Below are 21,108 nucleotides of genomic sequence, written 5' to 3' on the forward strand. Positions count from 1 at the left end.
AGTTGTTAATTTTCCTCCTCCTCCTCTTCCTCTTCCTCCTCCTATCTTCTTCTTCTTCTTCTTCTTCTTCTTCTTCTTCTTTGGATTTTCAAAACAGGATTTCTCTGTCCTGGAACTCACTCTGTAGACCAGACTGGCTTTGAACTTATAGAGATACATCTGCCTGTCTCCTGAGTGCCGAGATTAAAGATGTGCACCACCACTGCATGGCTTAGTTGTTAATTTTTCAAATATAAAAACCCTACCCTCACTCCTAAATGTCTCATAAAGAAGTCCAGGAGTCTCTGTTGTACTTAGGTGATTATTTCATAATATTTGTTAAAAATACATTCTCCTGAATTTGTTAAAGTTATATTTTTGCACTACAAGAAATTAGGTTAAGACACAAAAAACAGAGTCTACATGTAACAAATACATCCACTGTTTCTATTTCGGGTCTCCGAGTTCTCTAAAGCTAAACTGAAAATGTATATACAGCCATTGATTCATATCTCTTGCAGTCCATGCAATAAGTTGAGTTATTGCTGCTAAATAAAGTACAGCTTTAATAATTGATGGCTTACGGAGATGGGGCAGACCATCGATGCAACCTTTGCTTTCCAGGTATAGCCCTTAGGTGGTGATGCTGCTGCCTCGGACTCAGTCTCAGCCTCTGGACCACCTGTGCTGATCTGTGCACCTTGTGTGTTGGGATGCAGTGTTATAATGAGGGCCCCACACTGCAAACTGGCATTTAAATGATGGTTCTTCAGCCGACACACAGGAAGGAAGCATTTGCAATGAGGATACTATTATATGAAGCGCGGCAGAGAGGGGCAAGGGCCAAATGCTAGAGATGGACACGGGGTTTCCATGTCAACTTACTTTTGTCCAGAAAAAGAAATGCAGCTTCACAGATGGAATACTCAACACCAGAACTTGTGAAAGATATTCCTATCTGTTTTTTTTTTTACGAATGAGCCATGGCAAATCTCCCCAGTTTATACCAGAACTTAATTTTTAAGAATTTAAGGTAGTATGGAACCTAGACGCAATAATCAAATGCCTTTCCTGATTTAAGTTTTGTAAAGATGTAAAGTTAGGCAATATTAGTTATAAAGAAGTTCAAGCCTGTGCAAGTTCTAGAAGCGTCACAACCTAAGAAGCAGAAAGAAGCAGAAATGATGTGTAAAAATTCAGTGATTCCTCTAAGTAAAATCTAACATCTGAAGAGGCCTTGTTTATCTTGACTTGGTCAAACATGTTGAAAAAGAAAAACAAACAAACAAACAAACAAACAAAACCTACTAACGTAAAAACGTATACACACATTGCACAAATAGAAAACCATCGTTGTTTAGACTTCATTTGTTTATGTTTATAGAAATACAGAGAAAGAAGAGGAAGAGAATGAGGGATGGAAGAAGAGAGGAAAAAGTCGTTTGCCTGATTTTTTTTTTTTGCAAAAATTGTTCCCAGTCTTTCCTTTAATAACCAGAACAGTTGGAGGTTAGAGATATTGAGTATTTTAATATATGATGCCTCAGTTTTAAAACTCAGGGACCAGATTCATTTTTATATGATCCTTAGAGTTCTCACGGTAGATCTAAACTGATCACATCAAGTGGAGATTGTTATTTATGTTAATTATGGATCTTCTTTCTCACACTGGATTTACCGTTAGAAACTAAAGTCTCAGTGATGGAAGAGGAGGGAAAGTTTAGATATGTTGAAAACCACTGAAAATGTAGAAGTATTGGGGGGAAGATAGAAATCTGGGGCATGACTTTACCAAGAAACCCAAGACTGAATGGTTAGAAAAAAGCACACAGTGTGACGCGCGCAAGCCATGGGATGAAGGAAAAAAAGAAGGGCTTTCAAGAATGGAAATTGTTCATTTGATTTTTTAGGAAATAACTTTTAAGTTAAGAAGATGTGCTAAATCAGGATGTGGGCGATAGAACAAAAAGATAATGTATTTCTTCCTTCTCGTGTGATAATACTTTCCTATTATTTTCAAGGTAGCCCTCCAGGGACCACCTTCATAGCTATCCAAGTAGCTGTGGAAAGGAAACAGCATGTGCGTTCTTACTGCAATGTCCTACAGAAAGGCTGTTTGCCTATGAATCATTCTCTTTTGGTGCAGTTTTTCCACACCAGAATGTAAGCGTGAGAATTAGGAAGGTTATAAGATTTGTAATCCCGGAATCTAACTATAAGCACATCATAAACTTCTGTACACATATCTCACTAGGATAATGTTGGTATTATTCTGTAAGTGCGTCACGGACATCCCAGTGCGAACAGCCAGTAATATTTCAGTAGGATAGAGCAACAAGTTTCGGGGGCGGGGATCTTTGCAAAATGTAGGTATATATAGGAAAATAAAAGCAGCTTACAAATAAACTATAGATAGGCCTCCTATTTTCTAATTCTGAGACTGGAAAGAATGTTTTTGATTACCAAATGGGTTAAATCTAACTTTGTCTCCTCAAACTTTCATCAAAAATTTAAGTTTAATTCTCAATTTCGAGTTAGACTTGACTTCTGGTGACAACCTGAAAGTTTGGGTTTTATTCCTTTGAATGGCTTTCCTTCCTCACCAACAGGTCTACTTGGATGTCGTTGGATCCTAGCATTTTTCTTATAAAGAAATTTCTCAACATTTATTGGATAAGCCTCCCTCCCTTCCCTCTCCATAACTAAATTGATTTTCATTCCTTGGGGGTCTTGAGGTTTATGAGTTAAGTACATATAAACGCAAGAGATGACTTAACTCCTGTCCCAGAACCCTATCTTAAAAATCATATTAATAATAATATGTTTCATTTAAAATACCACCACCAGCAGCAGCAGCAGCAGCAGCAGCAGCAGCAGCAGCAGCAGCAGCAGCAGCAGCTTCCAGGATCCTGGGCATCTCCCCATCTACCTGTTCCACTGTTCTCTGCGAGGTCAGCCACTCCCTGTTCACCAGGCAGCTTGCTAGGATAAAAGATGCCCACAGACATCTTTTTGTTTTGTCCCCTCTGGAACAGCCTTTTCCATTGTGCTGCTCCAAATCTTGGAGAAATATTTCCAAAACTGTTTTTCTTCTATAACACCTAACTGTACTGTTAAAGTCATAAGGTGACTATAAATACAAATATGTGTATGTGTGTATATATGTATATATACCTATATCTATATCCATGAAGTTAAGTATTTCTCTTACAAACTAACATGTAAAAATTGTAAACTACCAGGGTTATTTCATTTGGAGGAAAAAAAGAAAGAAAGAAAATGATTTACTGACATTAAAATAGGGAAGGAAATATATGGTGGTTGGAATCTAGTTAATATTTGTTACAGATTATGAGGAAATGCACTACAATTTATGGAACAAGCTTTCAGTAATTTAATAAGGGAGAACCATTAAATAAAAACTAAACACCAAAGAAATTTATTAAATGATGGGGTGGCTTACTAAAGTAAATTAACCCTGTTCTGTCTGAAGGCACCAAAGTACTGTAGCTGCTCATGAGCTTCAGATTTGACATTCGCACTTTTGAGGAGACAAAAGGCTGAGAAAAGAAAGACAGGCATGGCAGAGGGACACAGAGACGGAAAGCAAGGCAGTGTGAGGAACACAGAGATGGAGAGCAAGGCGCAGCAGTGTGGCTCATCAGGCAACTCCCTTCTAACAGTATGCTGTGTTTTGTTCTTTAAGGCAAGTAAGTTTTTGGTTTTTTTTTATTAAGATAGTCTTTGGAGATGCATGTTTTCTACTTTTTTATGTTATTGGGTGGAAGTTTCTGCTATGATCTGATAATATATAGCTGAACAGTAGAACGCCTGTGTAGCACAAGCAAGAATCTGGGTTACAAAATAACAACATAATGTAATAGCCCCACCAAAGCCCAAAAGGTAATATAATACCGCACAGAAGCAGGACTTAACACATAAGGTGACACATGGACTCCATGAGCTTGTGTTGTGTCATGCGCTAGAGGAGACAAATTAAATTTCATAAAGGCAGCAACACTTCAGAGTTTGAAATTAGTATCCATGTTATTCTAGAGAAGACTTAGATGGCAGATTTTTTGTTTGTTTTTGTTTTGAGAATTATTGCTTATCAGGATAAATACAAAGTTTTTGTTAAATGCTTAGCTTGTTTCATGTAATGCCAAGGATGCAATATGTAATTTCATAGAAACTTTAAAAACGTTTATACTTCTTCTAAATACTCTCATACTGAAATTAGTTTTCGGCTTCCCAAGAGTTCTGTTCTTCTTTGATTTTTTTGTTTGTTTGTTTGTTTGCTCCTTTGTTTTCTGTTTTTTATTTGGCTTCTTGGATAAAATGCACTGAGAAGTATTTTTTTAATGGTATTTTTGGAGTACATGAAAAACATAAAATAATAGAAAGAAATATGGGTTGAATCTAAACTGTCTTTATGTAGAAACAAATGACCTGTGAAAAGAACTGTATACATCTCTGCTTTGGAACCAAAATTACAGGATTTCTAAACAAGAATTTCTATCTTATAAGCATAGACATTTTGCATATATATATATATATATATATGTGTGTGTGTGTGTGTGTGTGTGTGTGTGTGTGTGTTTATACCATAAATGACTTAGCAATCTCTAGTTACCTGAAATGTTTTATGCTTGATGTTAGAGAAACTTTATTTATCCAATAAAAAAATGCTTTACTGGAATGAGAAAATGAGAGAATATTAATTTTTGTCAAACACTCTGTATTTTTTACATAAGACATGGATGGAAATTATTTTAAAGGCAAGCTCACAACTGTTTTCAAACTATTTAAAAGAGAAACTAAAGACAATGTCAAAGTTAGCCAAAGTGACAGGAATATCATCATATTTAAAGGGATGCAGGCTTTCCTTAAACGAGTTTTTTGGTTTTTCGTCTCATAAAAAAGCTTCCACGGCTTCTGCATGGAGAGCACACATGACATGACGTAATCACGGTAGCTTTGCATGTCTCCCAACACGCACAAGATACGTATGGAAAACTTTACCTAGAAAATTTTTACAGTGCACTCCAAAACTTGACTTTATTTTGCAAAGATAAAACATCTAAGAGTAACAATTAGATAAGTGTATGCATTCAGAACCAGAAAACCGCAAGTAGAATTTTTAGTGCTCAAAAATCTGTTGATTTAAAGACCTTCCCAATGAAGCATAGAAATTATTTGAAGAACATTTAAAAAAGTTAAAAAAAAAAGTTAAAACAGCAACAGTCATATACATACAATTGCAAAAGGCATATAAAATATGTTTTTATGTCTAATCATCTAGAAGCAGGCTACTTTACCTATCACTGTAAGAACAGAATTAAGTGCTTTTTAAAAAGCAACATTTCCAGATTCTGCGGGATGGCCATGTCAGTTCAGTGGCAGATCTGATAATGAGGCAGCGAAAGGACCAATCATGGTAAGGTCGCATTTCTACTTATTGAGTTACAAAAGGCAATTTTACATCCATTATTCCAAAATTATTACAACAGGGGTTGAGGTTGTTCCCTCTTGCTTACATGCGTGAGGATTTCTGATGTTTTAGTGCACTCTTGCAGTGCAGCCCAAGGCAGCTGCAGCATTTTCCACCAGGAAGGCAAGGAGCTAGGAGGGTGCTAGGCTTGAGGAAACAATCCGGAAAACCACAATAGAGCTTCCAGGTCCTTACCTCACAAATTACCTTTTAAAATCAGACCCATAAAAATGCAGCTTATTATCTAAAAATTTCGAAGAGGATCTTTTGTTATGGATTAACAAAAGAAATGACTATCCTAATTCTCTTTAAAATGCCAACCTTTAAAATAAAATTTGAACTCTCAAAGTCTTTTTGGAAAGTGCTTAATTCATCTGAAGATAAATATCACTTGGTGTTCTCGTTTTCTAACAAATGGCCTTTTCCATTGTTTCCATTAATTTCACCCATATTCGTTTTAAAAATAACAAGGCCCCTGTCCTCATCAGCAAAACACAGATGGACGACTCATCATATAAAACCAGTAATTACATTCTGATTTATGAAAGATTTTTGTTTCTGCTTTTCGCCAGTTTTTAAGAAGTCTTCCCGTGATTAACTGTAAACAGGAATGGTTTACACCTCAAATTAGAAGCCATTAATTAGCATGACGAAGTCAACTGCAAGATACACAGATAATTTAAATTATTTAATCACTAATCATCTTGCTAAACCGTAATATACTCTTTCAGTAACCTTCGGTAGGTTATCGACCAGTCGTAGGTATCTAAAATACCTAGATAAGTATTAGCTAGCGTCCTCTCCTTTCCCTCAGGTTTATATTAGCCCTTCTTGTAAACACTTTAAAAAGCTTTAAGGTTCTCCACTCCCAAATCCCTAATTAGTCACTACTAGCCTTTTTGTAATAGGGGGGGGGGGGGAAGAGATGATCTGAACTACAAATCTGGAGTTTCGCTTGCCCGTTTAACAAAACAAAAACATTTTTTTAAAAACGAACGCTTCAGGCAATGGTAGTAATAAAAGAAATATGCAGAGGTGGCTTCGGGGAATAACGGGTTTGCAGAAGGCAAGTGCCTCTCTCTCTCTCTCACACACACACACACAAAAAGCAACCCGAACCTCTCTTGCAATCCACGGCACTCCGATAAATTACACAACACTTGTCCAGGCTGCAGAAATATCGCAGGACAAGACTTACAGAGATGCCAATCCGCAGCATTTATACACATGCACATGGCAAGACAGAAAGCAAACACTAGCGTGCAAGTCGGGCAGGGCGGCGCGATCCCGACTTGGCCCAGCGTTGAGAGTGCTCCCTGAGTGTGTCTGTGCGTGCGTGAGAGTGAGCCCCATCCTCCCGGCATTTCCCCTCTTTGGGCAGTTTTGCTTCATTTGTTTCCTATTTCTGCTACATAGAAACTAACTTCCATCTCAGCCCAGCCAGCGCCGCTGAATAGAGCCTGTGCTGCGGCTCCGTGTGCGTCAGATCCCTCCGCGCAGCCGTGCCGGCCCCCCCCACCACCCCCTCCTTCCCTCCCTCCCTTTCTCCCTCCCGCGGGCGGCCTCCTTAGAGAAAGCGCCTGCCGAGCAGCCCGCCGCGGCGGCTCCGGCGTCTTCTCCGGTCTGGAAATAAACAAATAAGTCGCGGGCCCGGGACCGCGCGGAGGGGCGGTGGCGGCGGCGGCGGCGGGAGGCGCAGGCCTAGGCCGAGGCACTCCTTTTCCCCCGCGGGGAGGGGGGGCGGGGGCGGCGAGTGCGGGCCGCGAAGGCGCGGACTCCTTTCTGTGGCGGAGGGATCCCGGCGGAGGCGGCCGCAGCCGGGGCCGCTTGCCTGAGAGTTGTTGTTTCCTCCTCCTCCTCCTCCGCCTCCGCCGCCGTTGCTTGAATGGTGGAGCCGAGGCTCGGCTCGTGAGCACACACTGACAGCTACAGGGCAGGCGGCGGCGCCGTCCCCGCTTCCCCTCGGCGGCGGGGTGTCCCGCCGGCGGCCCCGAAGTGACCCGCAAACATGTCTCGGGAGAGGAAAGGCCTCTCGGAGCTGCGATCGGGTAAGTCGGGCGCTGCGGGGCCGCCGCGCCGGGCGGACTCGCCCGCGGGCCCCCGCCCCCCGCGGCCGCTCAGCCCGTGTCTCCCCGTCCCTCTCTCCCGCGCAGAGCTCTACTTCCTCATCGCCCGGTTCCTGGAAGATGGACCCTGTCAGCAGGCGGCTCAGGTAAAGGCGGCGCGCGGCGCGGGCCGGGCGGGCGGGCGCTCGCGGTGGCCGCCCGCGGGCGTGGGGGGGGAGGGCGGCGGCGGCGGCGGCGGGGCCGGGGCCCGGGGGGCGCGGGGGCTCAGCGTCCCCGCTTTGTTGTCGCAGGTGCTGATCCGCGAAGTGGCCGAGAAGGAGGTAAGGGCGCGGCGGCCCGGCGCTTCCCGCCGCCGCACGGCTTCCCCGGGCCGCCGAGCGAGCCCGGGCGTCCGGCGGGGCGCGGGACGCGGGGTGCGGGGGTCCCCGGCGGGGCGCGGGGCGGGCTGGAGAGGGGAGCGGCGCGGGCCGGGCCGGGGGCCGCGCTCACCGGGCGTCCTGTCCCCCGCAGCTGCTGCCCCGGCGCACCGACTGGACCGGGAAGGAGCACCCCAGGACCTACCAGAATCTGGTGAGACATTCACAGCGCACAGCAAAGAAACTTTTCCCTGAGTCGAATAAAAATTGAATTTCCCGCAATTTTTTTTTTTTTTTAACAGAGACAAAAACTTGGCCCGGGCACGGGCAAGCTGCAAAGGCCACGGGGAGGGTTGAGAGGCCGGAGCGGGGGTTGTGGGGGGCTGCAACCGGGGGTGCGGACGCCCCGGGGCCGCAGGGGCCGCGGACAATTTATTTGTGATATTTTGTTAATGTGCTAGAAATAAAGATACGTCATGAGTGTTGTGCAGTGCAAGGCCGGAGGAGGAGGGGCCGGCGCGCGCGTCCGTGCGGGCGCGGGGGCGCGCGCGGCGGCGGCGGCGGCGGCGGCGCGGGCGGGAGCGGCGCAAGCCTGGAGAGCGCGCTCGCCGGCTCCTCGCTTGCTCTGCACGCGCGGCCGGCTCAGCTTTCTCCAGACCCACACAATAGCTGGTGACTAACTGCTCCGAAGTGGCATTAGCATTTCACAAGCAGGCCCTGGAGCCGCGGAGGAACCTTGGCAAGATTTTTTTTTCTTCTTTTTCTTTTTTCTTTGCCCCTTCCTCCTCCTTTTCCTTTTGCTTTCTGTAGATTCAGACCTAGATTTTTTTTTTTTACTTATTTAAACATTTTTTAAAAAATAAATGGTTGGAGGCGTTTAGATAGATGTTTGATGGTAGATACACAGCGGCAAGCTCCATTATAAAACAGTATCTGCCGAGGTGTAAATGTAGCAGTTTTAACAGGCATTTTAAGTTTTGCTGATTCGTGGGGTATATTACCTTCTTTTATTAAAAAATCATTAAATAGAGGGCATTGAAGAGTTTTGATTTTTTTTTTTTAATCTACTTACTTGCCGTGGTCTGGACCCTGGCTTTTAAGTTTTTGTTTATATTGAGATGTTTTGTCTGCCTGAAATATAACGTTTTTGTAGTTTGTAAGTTGTAAGGCAGTATTTAAAAATATTTCTTTACAAAAATGGAGCTATCAGTTGAGTATTGTGAATGGTAAGGTAAAGTCCATTAGTTTACTTTATTAAAGGAGCTGCAGTTTTCACAGCATCATCTTTGCCTGAGATGTAAGTTGCAGGAATGTGTTGAATAGTCAAGTCAGAGCAGGGCCCATCCAGCAGTTGAAATTTAGATAATGCATTGAAAAATAATTTTTTTGAGGTGTTTGATGTGGCTGTTATCAGGGTTGTAGTGGTGAGGCTGAGTTAGCAGTTGTGAATGAATGTCTTTTTTGAGGCACTGGTGTGGCATGATTCTGATAGCTTTTCTTTGGTTTTGGATAGAACCACATAACTTTTGCGTGCGTGTCTTCTGATTTAATATAAACCACTGGGGACTGCGGTTGTCTAGGCTTAAGAAACCTAATGGAGACGAGGCCTTTTCTTTCATTCATATGCTTCAAGTTAGTTTTCAAATAGCGGTTCAGGGAAGTTCAGTCACTGTTGGTGCCAGCATGACTGAGATTTGAAGTAAACAACAAGGTGTTTACTATTTGCAGTAGTTGACATTTTTAGATTTTTGGTTTTTACAAAAATCTTCAGTGTCTTTACATGTCTTTCTGGCTGTTTTAGAAAAACCAACTCTAAAAATGTTTGACAAAGATACTGCATTTTTCCAAAAATCAAACTTCTCTTTTTTCTCTTGTTAAAAACCCCCCAAATTCCAAGTCACTAAAATTGATGGTACTTGTTAACTTAAGAGCCTTTAAGTAAAGCTGTGATTTTTGAAGGAAGTAAACTATTGAGCACATAATAGGAATGGCTAATCTACGTAGGAATATTATTTTGTTTGTTTAGTGAAATTTAATTTTAGAGGGGTTCTCATGGCTCAAATATTATCAAAACGAAATAATTGTAGTTAGCTTTTTAAACTTCTTAAATTGTCTTTGTCAGTATGTTATTAAGCCACCTGTTTTGCATAAAGGTGTTTTTCCTTGCTTGAAGAGATTTTTACCTTAACACTCAATAATGACTTTATCCTGAAGACAGTCAGAATTCTTACTGAGGCTTGGAATTGACTTGTGCTCGCAGCACAGAACTGTCTGCTGGATGCAGGGCACGCTTTGAAGTGCTTTTGTATCTCCAGGCTGTATCTTGAGGTGTGTGAGAACATGGGTTAACTTTATGTCACTTTAATTTCTATTTTAGGTAGCTTTAAAAACACATAATTGCCAGCTTTCTGAGCATATTAGTACAACTGAAAATTTTATTTTTTGGTAAATATATGCAAAGTCTCTTGTAGTCTGTTTTAATCTCATGACTTCAATGTTTACTTTTTGTTTATTATGTTGGTTTAAAATTATTTGCTGAGAAATTTCAACTTCTACTGAAAGTGGTTTGTTGGTGTATTAACTGATAAATTGAACAGTATTTTAAATAGGAAATTTTATGTGAAATTGAAATTTCCTAGAAAATCTTTAAAAGTAAGTATTGACCAGCATTGATAGCCTATAAATAGAATTCTTATGATTCAGTTTTGGTGCAGAGGAAAATATAATGTTCAGTGCAGTTTTGAAAGTTTTGTAAGTTAGAAAAGTAAATTACTGCATTTGTTTGCTATATGATTGAAAAGGGAATCCTCATAAGCTGAGATTTTTGTCTTTAGTATTAACAGTGTGATGGATTATTATCTGTGGGAGCACTTAAGACATTTTTTCTTAAAAATGAGTAGAGTTTGGTAGGATATTAAATTTTGGCATGATTTAAGTTTATTCGGCCTTATATTCATTAACCTAGATCTTTTTTAAAGTAAAGGACATTTTTCTAATAGTCTTGGGGTGTTTAAATGAGGCCAGATATTAGGCCAAAAAATTAAAAAGCTGCTTTTTATTTTTTAGATAGGCTGGCCTTGAACTATCTGTGTAACTGAGGTTGGCCTTCCTGCCTCCACTCCTGGAGCGCTGGCATTAGCGTGGTTTCTGCAGTGCCAGGGCATGAACCGGGGAGCTTTGTGCATGCTTGATAAGCTCGTCACAGACTGAGCTAGCTACGTCTTCAGCCCAGCCAAGTGTTTACAGAATAAGAAGTCTGTTTTGGACAGTGTTTTCAGTTTTTTAAGGTGGGACTTCACTCATCCCAGGGTGGTCTGGAACTAGCTGCAGCCCAGGCTGGCTTTCAGTTCTTCATCTTCCTGCCTCACCTTCCCAGTTGTTCTGTAGTTAGTCCTGTTTTTGGTTTTTCAAGACAGGTTGGCTGTCCTAGACTTGCTTTGTAGACCAGGCTGGCCTTTTGAGTCCTGTTATTTTTTATTAGCTCTTAAAGCAAATTATTAAAGCATTTCACCAGACTTGGGATGCTTTGGTTACATTGTTGTTTACAAATTATTTTTTTAGTTGAGTTAATGTTTTGCCAATTTATTTAAATTGTGTAACTTTGCTTTCTCAAAAATAATCATATTTCATTTCATTAAACTGATTGCTCCTTGTTCGACATCTTTTCATCAAAGTGAAAGAATTATAAATCAGGAGATGTGGACTGCTGTCTTAAAGACAGTTAGTTAGTTTGCAGGTGACATGGGCAAACTAACTTGTCTTGCCTCGATTATTTGTAACCACACGTAATAACATGGATTGACAATGATCCGGAAATATGGCTTTGAGTTAGAAATAGCAGTGCATTGTTTTTAAGTGCTTAGCATTCATTTTGGAGTTTTAATTTTCCAAAATGGAAAAATAAATCATGCCAGTTTGGAAGTTGAATAAATGCTTTTCATAGTACCATTTGTTGGTGGTTGTCCTACTTTGCTTTCTATTGCTGCAATGAAAATCTGCACAAAAAGCCATTTGGGGAGGAAAGCTTTTATTTCATCTTACAACTCCCAGATCCCATCCCATCACTGAGCCAAGTCAGGGACTCAAGTCAGAAATCTGAAGGCAGGAGATTGACTTACTCCTCTGGCTTGTGGAGCTGCTTTTCTTACACTGCTTAGTCTGGGTACCACTTGGAGTGAGCTAGACCCTCATCAATTTGCAGTTAAGAAGATACCTCACATAAATGGCCACAGGCTACTCTGATGAGGCAGCTCCTCCATTGAGCTCCCTTTCCCAAGTGTGTCAAGTTGACAACTGAGTTATTAAAACCATTTCTTCTAGGAAAGATAAAGATTTTTGAGATAGTAGCCACACTGTAGAATACCTCTTTATTGCTGTAAAATTACTGTGGTTTTCACTTTGGTTTAAGTTATTGGTAGCTTCAAAATCAGCAATGAGTAGAATTTACTCAAGTATATGTCTTAGATATATGTGTATTTCAAATATGCTGATTAAAGTTGGAGTCATGGAATAAGACTTAAGAGATGAGTGTAAGGAAAGTAATAACATATTAGATGTCTTTAAGCTGGGAATTTCCAGTCTGTATTCGGGAGCTGAGTATAGCATATGAGGAGGTAAATATGTATTGGTTTTTGTATGTGTGTGTGTGTGTTTTTTCCTCCTTCATTTTTAAATTCTTTGACACTTTGATATATGGACATAATGAATTTTAGATGTCCCCTTTAAGAGTTTCAAATAGTAAGCTTACCTTGATAGACTTACAATGAGGGATAAAATGTGTTAAGTAAAAGGAAATAGTATGTGCTAAAGGACTGAAACTTTCATTTTTTTATGTATGCCATTATTCTGTTGGTACAAAAAAAAAACTGGATACATTTATAAAATGTATATGTGTCCTTGGGACTGTGGTCATGCATGTGATTGTGGCAGTCAGAACAGCCTTGGGGTGGTGTTCCTCAGCTACCATCCACTTGCTGTTTTCTTTCTTTTTCCTTCTTTCCTAGATAGTCTCACTGGCCTACAACTCTCCTACTAGGCTAGCCTAGTACCAGGGATCCATTCACCTATATGTCTTTCCAGAGCTAGAAATAATTACAAGTGTATTTTTTATCATGGGTTCTGGGAACCAAACCCAAGTTACTATCCCCAACTCCTATGAAATTTTCCAATGAAATAAGTCCACATTTGATTAATACTCTTAAAGCAAAGTGATGAGGACATAAAGGAGTAGTGGACTTTATACTTTTCCTAACTGCATGGTGGTGTTTATGACAAATCTACCTTAAAAGTCTGGGAGTAATAATTGGTGTGGAGTTTGGATTTGCTCTTGGCAACCTTAGTAACAGCCGTGTAAGTAGAACTGTGTGATAGTGTTAAGTTTCCCATAAGGTAAGCGTTTCTATTTGAGATACAGGTACTCTTAACTTTCTCAGCTTTGCTACGTTTTACTAAATCCACTACTTTAAAACTTGAGAAAGTACTGTCAATGTACTTTTTAGGCTTGAAGATAAAATAGCCTTAAGAAATAGAAAAGGTTAGTGAATATAAAGAGTAAATAATTTAAGTATTGTGAACAGGTCTGTGGAAAAATGTTCATTTTGCTATGACTTTTTGTGAGGCGGCAACAATTAGATATTTAGGTAGTTGGCTTATCTTGAACTGGGGCTTGAGTTACAGGTCTTATGGTTAAGCACTTGCTTAGTGTAAATGAGGTCCTGGATTCAACAACAATAACAACAACAACAGAAAGAGGAGGAAAGTAATGCTCCACATTGGTTAGAGACCAGGTGAAGCCTTTTCTTACGGTACTTTGGAGTACTCAAAGAAAGACTGAGTATTAACAGTGGCTCCTTTTATTCAGAAGTTTGTGAAATTTGTAACAATACTTGTTTGTGGAAATTATCCTTTGTTCTTAGATACTTAAAGATAACTGTTCCAAACATTTAATAAATCAAAATTTGCACTAATTCTTTAGCTAGTTTTAAGCTAAAACTGTCAATTTTTTAATCCATTTAGAGGCTCTTTGTTACGATAGGCTGCAAGTTTTCGTCTCTGTTGATTACATCTGGGAATTCTTTACCTAAGACATTTTTTTCTCTGTCCCAAGTTTTGTTATTATCTACTTATTCTTATAGAGGTTCAATACATGGGCAATTTATTTTGAGCAGTATCTAATGTAACGGGCACATAAGATTCTTATGCATAGTTTTCTTAGTGTTTTTCAGAATTCATCAGAACAATATGTTTAATATTAACTTATCTCGCCTTGATTAACAGACAAAAAATTCCTACTTTATTTTTTATTGACTTCAGGAAGATCAGGCATTATATAAGCACATTGGACATAAAAAAATCTAATTAGGAATTTGTTTCTTTTGTAATTATATCTAAAAGTGATAAGGGCTGTCAAATTTAGGTAATTTGAAAATTACAGTGTTTCCAGTTTCATATTTTGTTTGAGAGGATATTTTAGTGACACGAATAATTCATGAAAGTTAATTTTTTTTGAAAAAATCTTTTGAGAAGCCACTTTGAATTAATAAGCAAAAGCAAAAGTTTATAAATTACAATTAATAAGGTATTGAGCATGTAGATTCTAAAAGGATATAAGTATGACATGGAGAAAATTAAACTTTTATTTATGGAATTTGAGAATATAAAGTATTATAAGCCCAAAACAATGATAGAGAACAGTCATTTATATATGTTTGAGAACTTTCAGTTAGTGCAAAAAGGCAGACATCACTTGTCTCCAATCAAGACTACCTTTATATACTCAGTATACATTCATGTGCAGTCTTTGAGGTTTCACAGATGGTATTAAGATCTAAGCAGTCACATAGTCTGCCATATTTTCTGCTTAGTTTAGAAATGAAAATGTAATGTGATTTGTCACGTAAGTTCTCCATGCCATGACAGATGATGTTAGCATGTTACATGGCAGTACCAAAGGATGTGTGGGTTTTGCTACAGCTGGCATGACATTGGGTTTCTGTCATGGGTAGAAAGCAGATCTGTAACTTGGGGTAAGTTAACTGCAAGAAATAACTACTGTGAGCTGAGTCAGCTTGTTCTGGTTTACTTATGGAGTAGGGAGACACTGAGATAGGCAGCTTGGTGAAACTCGCCTGAAACTTCACTGTTTCCAGATGTGAGGTGATAATTATTATGAATACTGAAAACGGAAACAACTAAAAATGAAACTGTTTGTTCTGTTAATATTATTTACATTAACACTATTAAGAGTAAGCAATTTAAGGATATTTTCCTATTGTTTCATTAGAAAGTAACTCTATTGGATTCATAAATTTGAGTTTTAAATTATACTCTTAACAGGCACCAGGTGGTGGTGGTGCATCCCTCTAATCCCAGTACTCTGGAGGCAGAGGCAAGTGGATCGCTGTGAGTTCGAGGCCAGCCTGGTCTACAAAGCAAGTCCAGGGCAGCCAAGGCTCCAAGGCTACACAGAGAAACTATGTCTCAAAAAAATAAATAAATAAATAAAAAATAAAATAAAAAATATATATACACACATTTTTAACATGTTTATTTTAAAACTTTTGTTTAGCAATTATGATTTCATATTAAAAACTAAAGTGTAACTCTAATAAGTAAACAAATTGTCATTTTGTGGTGTTTTAAATTAATTTTAACAGAGCACCCCAAATTTTCTGTATGGAGGAGTATTTAGTTTTAAGAGGTGGGTTTTCTTAGTTTTATTTAACAAAACAATCAGATTTTATTTTATTTTAAAAAGAATCAGATTTTAAATGAATAGAGTTGGAAATATTTTTATTGCCATCTCTTTAACTGACAGATACTGTATTCATAAGACCAGCTCTAAATGTGTTCTTATGGTTGACTGAAATCTTGACAGTCCTTCATTTTGTGTTTTCAAGTACTTTGTAAGTAGGCCTCTAAGATTAATTTTGAAATTTGACAAGGTTTTGTATTAATTGTTAAAGCATTTTATAAGGAAATCCTGAAAATCTACGAATCCTCAAAGTAGTTAGCCTAACTTTGAAGATTTGGCTTTACTTATAGATTCCACTAAATTTTTAATATTTCATTAAAACTGGCTTGTCTGGTTTATCTGGGAAAACTAAGTTTTGAGAAGGAAATAACACTGTAAAGAGAATTGGAGTCTGCAGATCTGCGCTTAGTTTGTGTCCTCTTCTCTGAAGGTAAATCCTAGCAGATTTTTGTTTTCTTCACCTGTGACATTGGTAGAGGTTTCCTTATGCTTGTTTAATCTTTATAATTAATTTTGAAAAATATTTTGCACAAAGATGTTTTTCTGTGGAGAACCTAGTAAAAGTTACAAGTAAATAGCAGCTTTAAAGGTGATAGATAAAATTTAACTGATTTTAAATGACAGCTTATAAATTTGGAAGTTTTGAGACTTAGCTTTGGGTGGCCCATGCCTTTAGTCCCAGCACTCGGGAGGCAGAGGCAGGCTGAACTCTGAGCTCAAAGCCAGCCTGGTCTACAGAGTGAGTTCCAGGACAGCCAAGGCTACACAGAGAAACCCTGTCTCGAGAACCCACAAAGAAAAAAAGTTTTTTATTTGTATCTTTAATAGTCAAGAGTTGTATTCTGTTCAACTGGATTTTGATAATAGAAAATATAGAGAGCAAAAGTAACCAGCCCCCTTGATCTGACAAAAGTTTATTGGTGTAACCACTAGAAGAAATGAATATGAAGCGAATACTTTAAGTAAAACATTAATTCCAGACAGTGAACTTCACTTTCATAAATGCCAGTATGTTAAAGGAAAGGACATCTCTAGGTCAACATAGACAAAGCAAGTAATTGGATTGAATCTGTGGAGTTAACCTCACACTGAAACTTCATTGGAAAGATTTTTTTTGTTTATATGTAATATCATTCATGTATACTTGTTATGAAAGTAGCAGTGAAACTGACGGTGCGAACAAACGGCACCAATGTGAGTGAGTGGAAATGGGTGAGAAAAGGCAAGTAGGCCCAGGGAGAAATATACCCAGTGTACATGCTATACTTATGAAATTAAAAAAAAAATAAAGATACTCAAAACAGTTTCCTGGGTTAGGTAAGTTTTCTCCCTCATCTAGGAGTCAATATGGAATAAGTACTTTATATATATGCTATATACATATGTGTTTGTGTGTGTATATATATATACACACACACACACATTATCTATACATATTCAAATATATTGCTGCTAAAGACATCATATGACTTAAGTAATAAGTTAGTAATGCCTTGTATTCAGTGATGACATTGGGATTTAACTATGCTTTCTCCATTCTCTTTGCCAAGCAAGTCTGAAGCCAGGTTGTTTTTACTTGATGTTTTCTAAGCCACTGACCTTTTCTTAAGTTGAGTAAGAGACATTCGTTTTTTTGTTTTTTTGTTTTTTGTTTTTTTTTTGTAGACTAGGCTGGCATCAGATCTGATTGTCTCTGCCTCTCAAGTTCTGGGATTAAAGGTGTGCCTCACTACAGTAAAATTATAATATGTCTTGTGGAAATCAGTGCCTTTCAGCTTTTTCATAGTTACTTCTTAACTGATAACACTGTTTAATTCTGCCTTCTGATAGTTGCCAGACTTTTTGTCTAGAAGGGATAGCTGCTTATATTGAATTGCATGTGTCTTAATTTGCTTTTCTGTGGTGTGATAAGCACCATGACCCAACAGCAGCTTGAGGGAGGAAAGGGTTATTTCATCTTACAATTTTAGGTTACAGTCCTTCACTCAGAAAAGTAAGAGCAAAAATGAAAAAGGCATAAATCTGGAGGCAAGAACAGAAAAGCCAGGGAGGCACACACACTTCACTGGTTTATTTTCCATAGCTTGCTCAGTTTGCTTTCTTACACCACACTAGACACCTGCCCAGTCGTGCACTGCCCACAGTAAGCTCTGAGACTTCCCACATCAACCATTATTTAAGAAAATGTTCTACAGACTTGTCTACAGATAGTTGACTTACCTCTTCTTAGATAGCATTAGCTTGTGTCCAGTTGACAAAGTGACCAGGAAGCATGCTACCAGAAAAAGACTGGCCAACTTAGTTTTTTTCTTTTTTTCTAATATGCTGCAATTTACAATCTCAGATAATTATACCATTCAAATTACAGTTAATAATTCTAGAAATACTTATGTGATCTGAGAAAGTAGTAATAACGGTGTGATTTTGCTCAAAATGGAAAAGAAATGAGAAGAGCTGTATTTTTTCACAGACAATTTTTGATCCTCATGGGAGAAACATTGCTCTACCTATGGATAATTCTTTGGGGGAAAGGTCTGTAAACAGGGTTTGCTGTGCTGGACAGCTTCTGGCTTTTAAGGTTGGGTACCTAGTTGGTATCTACAGCCCTTGTTTTAGAGCATTTTATGTGGAGTATTGACTTGGGGAATCCATGGTTGTAGTTTTGCAAATAAAAAGAGACTACTAGGGTTCCAGATGTCCTGAGGAAGTTAAATGAGCAAGGCTAAGAATAGATGTAAATTTTGAATTAGCATAGCAATTGTCCCCAGAGGGAATTTAGTGTGATTTGGGCTCTGACAACTAGGATCTAACTTTACTACTTTGTGGCCAGATAGAGGAGGATAAATCTGTAAAAGAATGCATGGTTTCACAGATAGAGAAAAGCCAGAGAATGGCTTGGAAATTAAGAGGAAGTGCTCTGCTGGCCTAGATGATGGCAGGGAAATTAAGATTCAGATTTATTAAAAAGATGAGCAGTTGAGCCTGTGAGGAGGCAAGCACCTGCAATCCCAGCGCTCAGGGAGGCAGAGGCAGGTGGACCTCTTGTGAGTTCAAAGCTGACAGCCTGGTCTAAAATCAAGTCCAGGACAGTGAAGGCTACACAGAACAACCCTGTCTTGAACCCCCCCCCCCCAAAAAAACCCTACCAAAACATCATAAGTTCAAGTGAACTCCAACAAGGCTTTTGTTTTTCTAGTGTTTTTGTATTAAAAATGAAAGTTGGGATCCTACTGTCAATATTACTTTTTAATAGAATTTTATATTAAGATATTTATAGGCTCACAGGTAAGAAGTAGAGAAAGCCTATTGTACTTAGGTCCAGTGTGAATATTTTGTGAAATCATGATGATAATATTGACTTCGATACAGTGTAACAACATTTGGATCCCAATTTCCCTGCCCTTGTTTACTCATGTACCTGTGTGTTAATTCTATTTTATTTTATTCCATAATTTGTGAGTCATAATGTAATATATAACTTAGAGTATAAATAAAATAATAATTGACTCTTACACAACAAGTGCAATACTAAGGGCATCACATATGGTTTCATTTACCCAAGACAATAGCCAACATTACAGGGATCTTACATTGCCCTTTATAACTATTCTCACACTGGTTAATGTCTCTAACCTCTTAACAATACCTTGCCTGCCTTTTATTTCTAAAATGGGATCTCAAAAAGTGATATAACTTGAACCATATAGTAAGTTACTTTGAGAGCTTGCAACACCCCGCCCCAGCCTAAAAGTGAGTTCTTGAGCCTTTCTCACAGTTTTTTCTTTGGTTTGGTTTGGTTTTAATTTGTGCGAATGAAGGCAGTTTTAGGTTAAGGCAAAAAGTGAGGGGGAAAATGAGACTTGTAGTGAACTATTTAAAAAACATGTTTCTGTGGAGACAAAGAATGTGAAATATATCTGGATGACTAAAACTGAAAGCGGATGGAGAACAGGTCAGGCAGGATTTGGGGGTTTCACTGAAAAGGAACGTGAAGCTTAATGTAGGTTTGACTGGGAGGAGGTAGTTGAGAAGGACTAGCTAGCTTATAGTGATCATTACATTCTCACTGAGAGCTAGGCGCTGGCACTCAGGGAGGCAGAGGCAGGTGGATCACTGTGAGTTCAAGGTCAGCTTAGTCTACAAAGTGAGTCTAGGACAGCCAAGACTATACAAAGAAACCCTGCCTTGGAACCCACCCCCCCCAAAAGTAAGAAGTGCTGTGAACCATGATGATTGTTCAGGTAAAAATTACGATAAGCAGTAAAACTTAGCTTGCCTTTCACTGCTCTTTCCTTCAGTATGTGGTAGTGTTTCCAGACGCCACATATATGGCTTATGACTTTACATCATCAAAGAAGACTAATGGTCTGAGTAACCCAGATATTACAGATAACAAAAACAACAACAAAATTCTCACTTTAAGGTTTAAAGTACCAAAATACATGAAGAGCTAATGCACGTGCTACAAAGTGTTAAGAGTGATAAAGGGAAATTGAAATGAAAACAAAGGCTGTGCCTAAAAAAGAGCTGTGGTGCTTTGAACAACTCATGGAAGGCAGTGAAGCATAGACACTCATGAGGAAAATGGGGTGTGGAAGTGGGCGGGTAAAGAAAAGATTTCCAGCAGACAAGTCAGTTTCTATATTTAATATCTCAAAAGCTGAAGAAAAAGCATAGCATTTAAGAACTGAATGTGTCTCTTCTAAGTTGAAAGTGAAAGTTCAGTTTGAAAAAGTAAGGATATTCTGTAATATCAAAGCTTTAGTCAAAGTGGATTCACAGTATTTTACTAAAAGGAAGAGATCTGTAGAAAACGTTACCAGGCTCACTACATGAAAAGGTATTTTGCTTGCGTATCCTAAAACAAGATCATTATAAACTCAAGTTAACAAGTAGTGGACTTCATCTTGCTAAAATGAAAAATTGGAAAGGAATTTTGAGCAGTTTTAGAAGTCACATTAAACTCCTTGTATGTGGGCCAGCACATTTGTAGCTCTTGGCACAGTCCTGGCATCAGGCATCTCATCACAGCGCTTTCTTGCCTCTGCAGGCACTGGTGGCACACACAGACATGCATGTGCATTTAAAAAAAAACTTTTAAAGCAATAACTTTGTAGATTTGGTCCAAAAGGAAGCTTACAAATACTTCATGTTTTCTTATTTAAAATTTAGTGGATTTTTGTTACTGTTGTTGTTCTGGTGTTTTTGTTTTGGTTTGGTTTTTGTCTTTGTACTTTAAGGGGTGTGTTTGTGTGCATCAATGCATGCAAGGGGCAGGCTGATGGCAGGTATTCTGCTCTAGCACACTCTGACTTTAGTCCTTTGAAACAAGGCCTTGTGCTCATCCTGGCACTAGGCTGGCCATCAGTAAGCCCCAGCCCACTCTGTCCTCAGTGCTGGGGTTATAAGCATGCGTGACCCCTAGATTTTTATATGAGCTCTGGGGATTTGAACTCTGCTCCC

The 21,108-nt window shown here is 39.1% G+C and overlaps 1 protein-coding gene and 1 long non-coding RNA gene across 4 annotated transcripts in view; one reads left to right on the forward strand and one right to left on the reverse strand.

Moving 5' to 3' along the window:
• LOC311580693 overlaps window positions 1-8,376 on the reverse strand; it is a 32,921-nt gene extending 24,545 nt beyond the window's left edge. Inside the window, exon 1 of the long non-coding RNA XR_014773565.1 lies at window positions 8,098-8,376. This is a non-coding gene — a long non-coding RNA (uncharacterized lncRNA). The remainder of the gene's footprint in view (window positions 1-8,097) is intronic.
• The window catches only part of PHIP (PHIP subunit of CUL4-Ring ligase complex), a 114,365-nt gene continuing 100,436 nt past the window's right edge, over window positions 7,180-21,108 (forward strand). For 2 of the 3 annotated variants that reach the window (XM_084752382.1, XM_084752381.1), the window contains exons 1-4: window positions 7,180-7,518; window positions 7,624-7,682; window positions 7,827-7,856; window positions 8,047-8,106. In XM_084752382.1, coding sequence (XP_084608508.1) covers window positions 7,479-7,518; window positions 7,624-7,682; window positions 7,827-7,856; window positions 8,047-8,106 — 189 coding nt within the window. In that variant the 5' untranslated portion in view covers window positions 7,180-7,478. The remainder of the gene's footprint in view (window positions 7,519-7,623; window positions 7,683-7,826; window positions 7,857-8,046; window positions 8,107-21,108) is intronic. The other variant, XM_084752380.1, reaches the window with a different exon arrangement.

This window comes from Acomys minous (assembly GCF_964271855.1).
Source record: "Acomys minous genome assembly, chromosome: 13".
Classification (NCBI taxonomy): Eukaryota; Metazoa; Chordata; class Mammalia; order Rodentia; family Muridae; genus Acomys; species Acomys minous.